The 5055-nt window shown below is 28.9% G+C and overlaps 1 protein-coding gene across 1 annotated transcript; it reads left to right on the top strand.

Annotated features, from left to right (window-relative positions):
• On the top strand, nt 1-3938 carry LOC145755909 (uncharacterized). The gene is made up of 5 exons (XM_082572146.1): nt 1-308; nt 2124-2308; nt 2473-2707; nt 2819-2919; nt 3012-3938. The coding sequence occupies exons 1-5, from the start codon at nt 30-32 to the stop codon at nt 3598-3600; spliced, it is 1389 nt and encodes a 462-aa protein (XP_082428272.1). The 5' UTR covers nt 1-29; the 3' UTR covers nt 3601-3938.
• The last annotated feature ends 1117 nt before the right edge of the window (nt 3939-5055 follow it).

Here is a 5055-nt window from a genome sequence, read left to right as displayed (position 1 = left end):
GTTAAGTTAAGTTGAGACAAAAGTTTAAAATGTCTGGAAATTTTTCCGATGACCTTGAACTACGTTGTGCTACTGAATCAGCAGATTGGAAGACTCTATTGGTGTTACCTTTACCAGTTGGATCCCTACTTTTAAATATTCTTCTGTTCGTGGCTGCCTCTATAAATCGTCGTAAACTCCAAAGGCAGAACTACATATATGCTTGCGTTACCAGCACCCTATTGAGCAATGTACTTTATCTGTTTTTCCAAGTTTGGATTTTGATTGATCATTTTGTTGCTCCTGTTTACGGGCCTAACATTGGAGAAGTATGTTTATTATTGTTTAAAAAATTCTTAATTTTAACTAAAACAAAACTGTTGAATAAATTTAAAGCCATACAGGTTTATAATGTTTAAGAAACATAGTGATATTTTATCACAATTTTAACGTTAGAGCCACTCTTTTTAAAAAAAAATAGATTTCCTTAACTATGTTATAAATATTTAACGAAATACAAATAAGTATGCGGTTTGGTATATTTCGTTTTGGGTTGTTGTTAGTTGTACTCTAAGTGTTAAAAATATAACGAAAACATATGGACTGCTTAAATTTTCTCCTTGTAAACATCGTTTGCGGTCGCGCAACCCGACGTAAGCTTCAATTATTTCCTTTTCTTTATCTGATAAACGTTGATGCGGTTTATAATATGGGGCGTTCACAAATTTAGAAATTACGAATCAGGTTATTTAAGAGTGTATTAGAGTTTTTTGTTCCTGATTTTAATGGAAAAAATGTTTTAAGTCTAATGTTATGCTGGTATTATTTACGTGTATAATAAGCTGCGTGAACTTTTTATGATTGTTGCTTTAAAGTAACAATTTTCTATGGTTTGGTGGACAAGAAAAACTTTAAGTAGTTTGTGTAACTCAGCGTAAATTTTTTGCTAAAAACAAGTTAAATTATATAAACTACCCTTTTTATGCGGCCACGTTGCCATAAAAATTTAAACAAAAGATATAAACAAAACATATAAATTTTAATGAGTTTTTGGATTTTGACAAAGTTATTGCAAAACGCTGTTAACTGACCCATGGCTTTAGTAGGCTATACAGTGATTTTCTTATTACATCGATAGGCGTATTATCCCCAATTTCATTTGGCATTTGCAAATATAGTTTTGTTTTTATGACACATTCATTGAGCACATGTTTTTATTTTTAACATATCGGTTTTATATATGGAAGTCCCAGTACATTTTTTCCGAAAATTTTTAACAGCAAAAATCAGATCAATATCACAACAGATTTTGATCACTTTTAGCAAACGTGACCTGCGACCTGCGTTATGACGTCACAATTGCCTTCCTGTTTCGTCACAATAAGGAAATATCAACTGTACTCGATACCGAGATTGTGAAAACGCAACACAATTACCAAAGTTCAAATTAACAAAATTGTGATTTAAAATGTAGATATGCATTACTAAAAAATTGCAATATATATATAATACTTTTTAGACTGTAAAATTTTCCAACATAAAATTTCGTGGAAAAATGGAAAAAAAATTCAAATCGTTTAATATCACGAGTTCGCCAAGTTTTGAGAGTGACGTTTACATGCAACTTCCGCTTAATTAAAAATAAATCAAAAAAAAATAATAATAATTTTTCTTATTTTTTTATGTAAAAAAAATTAATTAAAAATTAAATGCGAAAAAAAGAGATTACTCACAATAAAAATTACGTAAGTCCGTTGTTATTACTCATAAAATACTTATGTTTTTCTGATATAGTAAGAAAATTAAATTTGACGTCAATTTGTGACTTACAAACAATAAAACATGACAAAGCATAATCAATGTTTATTAGAGTCAGAATGATATGAAAATTTGCTTGCAAATATTTTTGATGGTTTTACGTCATACTGCTTTATTTGATTTAGTTTCACGTGATAATTTTAAAGAAGATATATTTTACCAATCATGATTATTTGCATATTGTTAATGTTAAAAAAAAGAAAATAAACATTAAACTAAAATTTTTATATATCACACTTGAATTGTATTAGCTTCAAAAATATACCGCCAAATTTTTAAAAATAATTTTTAAAATTCTCACTTTTTATTACAATTATATTTCATAGAAAATTTGGATTGTATGCCAAACTGCTGTGGTGTCCACCCAGTTTGTAATGTGTGGGAACATATGTGCTCTGTTGTTTGTTGTACTGGATAGCACTTATTTTGTGGGTAGAAGTGTGAACAGAAAAGCTTCTGAATTCGCAAAGGAATTCGTCTCCGATATTGAAGGGGTTAGAAAGCGTAAATGGTAAGTTTTCCTGATACAAAGTATACTTTGTTGTGTTTATTTTTTAATATTTGTGCAAAAAATCACAAAGATTTAAGTAAAACAAAGTAAGATCTGTCTGCGTTTTAAGTATTTAAAAACTGACATCTAATATATGAAAGTTTTTAATGTAAAATGATTTCCAGGTTGTTAAGTGCCAAGCGACGACGTGCCATCCTACTTATAACTCTCTCGTGGCTAATTCCATTTTGTTTAACTATTGTCGCTGCCGTATGGTGGAATTGCTTGGATCAGTGTATTTTTTGTTCTGGGGGATACCCCGTCGGTGACGTATGCATAGCTGGAAGTAAATGTTCGAGAATTTGGCCGCCAGTCAGCAATCAATACTTAGCAGTCAATTTTACGCTTTGGGCTTTGGAGGTACAACTTTTTTTATTAACATTTTGTTTGTTATCTCGTATGATTTTAAATAATGGTATGCAGAATTTAAGTGAAACAAAATTGAGGTATAAGTTTACCTGTTTTATTTAGTTGCTGGGATTAGTTTGGATCATTATATCTGGAATTCGTTCGTTTATAGAAGTTATGTCACCAGCTCTTCAAAAGAAAAGTGATCCAAGCAAGACTGACGAGTAATATTCGTAAACAGTTATTTTGGTTTTAAACTTTCGACTGAATATATTGTTAGATTATTTTTTTATTTAAATTTTTTTACCTTGTATAGTAAAAGTCAAGAGGTAAAAACGATCGATTTAGACATTTCTGCAAAGAATAACAATGGGTCTGAATCTAACATCAATGAAAACAATGCATATAGCGATAGCAATGATGCAAAGAAAGCAGACGTTGAAGACAGCGAGGTTCAAAAGGCAACAAAGGGCGAAGAAACTGGAGATTTTTTTGATCTGGGATCAGCTCCAAGGAGTCGCACTCTTACATTTGAGAACACTTTTCAAGATCATGAAGCAATGAAAAAACGTCGTTTTGCCATTTTTAAAATTCACTCACGAATTAAGTTCATGATTGTTATTACTGTTACATTCTTTGTCTGTACCGTGCCTATGCTTATAAGCTTTTTGTTAGACGCTGCTGGACAATTTGTTATTCTGTACAATGCAGCCTTGATCAGTTCAACTGTAGCCTTGTTCATCTACACAATAGCATGTCCAATTATTTTGATGAAGTATTTACCAAATTTAAGATCAGCTATGATTGTCATGTTTCGAAATTGCTCTTGTTCAAGAGTTAAGAAATATAACAAAAGCACAAATCGGAAAATAACGAGCCCGCCAGGAACATGTCCAACAAAATAAAGATGGTCCTCACATGTAAAAGCTAAAAAAATTGTATTCAATTTTTACGTTTATCCGAATATAATATACAGAAACTTAAACCTAATTGATTTTTTTACCTGAATTGAAGGGATTAGTAAAATACACACGTTTTATACTTTTTTTCAAATTCGTTTTACTTTTACTATATATTTAGTTGTTTGTAGGTGTTTTTTTAGTTGTATTTGTTTTTTAACTAAGTTTTATTTTATATAATAAAACTTTTTTTATTTCGACTTTATTTGTATTTTTACGTTTATTTGTTTTGTCATAAACCATTCTAAAACAACAGAACAAAGTGCTATTTTTTGAAATATAATAAAAATGTAAATATTATTTAAATCTTTATTTTCAAATGGGCTTAAAAGAAAAAATTAGAAGGTCGTCTGTAGGTCGAGTTCTTAGACGCCACAAAAACGAATATTATGATCCTGATGATGACGAAAAAGTAGTAGTCAAAACTGTATATCTGAAAGCCAAAATATTGTGGGATAGTATTGAGCCTAAATATATAGCTCATTTGTTGGGAATTTCTTTAGATGGCTTGAGTGGTAAAGAAGCAAAGCAAATGCTATACAAGAAAAAGGCAATTCCGTTTGACATTTTACAGTCTACCAACTATGCTAAGCTTTTAACTGACTAAAGTTATTTATTTATTTGGAGTTTTAAAATTACTAAAATATAATTAATTACCAGGTATGGCCATATTACTACCCCGATCTGTCTGCTTATAAAAAGTTAAAATTTGACAAGTATCCCTTGGACTTAATGCTGCCCGAATTTGAACCCTTACCCAAAAAAGAAAATTCTGCAAAATTAAAAAGAAAATCTAAAATATTAAAAATTAATAAAAAGTAATAAAACAATTAATAAACTACTGTTCGTGCATATCAATAAGCGAATAAAACAACATTTAAAACTAGATTTATTTGATAAATAAGCTATGGTTCGAAATCATTTGATTATTATGGTTCGAAATCTTAGATTTCGAAACATATTGTTATTGTCAGTGTATTTATTGTTATTATTGTTTTTATTCTTTCTAGTCAGAATTTCGAAAGACGATAACTTTTGTTCTTTAAAACTAAAAGTTCTAAATTTTTGGTATGTTTGTTATTATTCCAACGAATCGCAAACCTCCTATTTACGACATTTAATTATCACTAGTTACTAATTAATAGGTGTTTGTTTATTAAAATTTAAAGGTTGTTATTAATTTTTTAAATCTTGGTCAATTGTATATTATGATATTACTAACTCAAAAATAAATTAAAATTTTAATTTTTATCACTAATTACTTAATAATAGGTGTTTGTTTATTAAAATTTAAAGGTTGTTATTAATTTTTTAAATTTTTGTCAATTGTATATCATGATATTAGTAACTCAAAAACGAATTTAATTTTTATTACTAATTACTAATTAATAGGTGTTTGTT

Source organism: Corella eumyota, chromosome 1 (genome assembly GCF_963082875.1).
Source record: "Corella eumyota chromosome 1, kaCorEumy4.1, whole genome shotgun sequence".
NCBI lineage: Eukaryota > Metazoa > Chordata > Ascidiacea > Phlebobranchia > Corellidae > Corella > Corella eumyota.
Note: the sequence above shows the minus strand (reverse complement) of the source record. Positions and strands in the feature narration are given on the sequence as shown.

Bases quoted from the DNA above. Each gene is read 5' to 3' on its own strand.
- LOC145755909 (XM_082572146.1), top strand. From the start codon at position 30: ATGTCTGGAAATTTTTCCGATGACCTTGAACTACGTTGTGCTACTGAA. The intron at 309-2,123 runs GTATGTTTATTA...TATATTTCATAG, and splicing joins ACGGGCCTAACATTGGAGAA to AAAATTTGGATTGTATGCCA. The intron at 2,920-3,011 runs GTAATATTCGTA...TACCTTGTATAG, and splicing joins GATCCAAGCAAGACTGACGA to TAAAAGTCAAGAGGTAAAAA.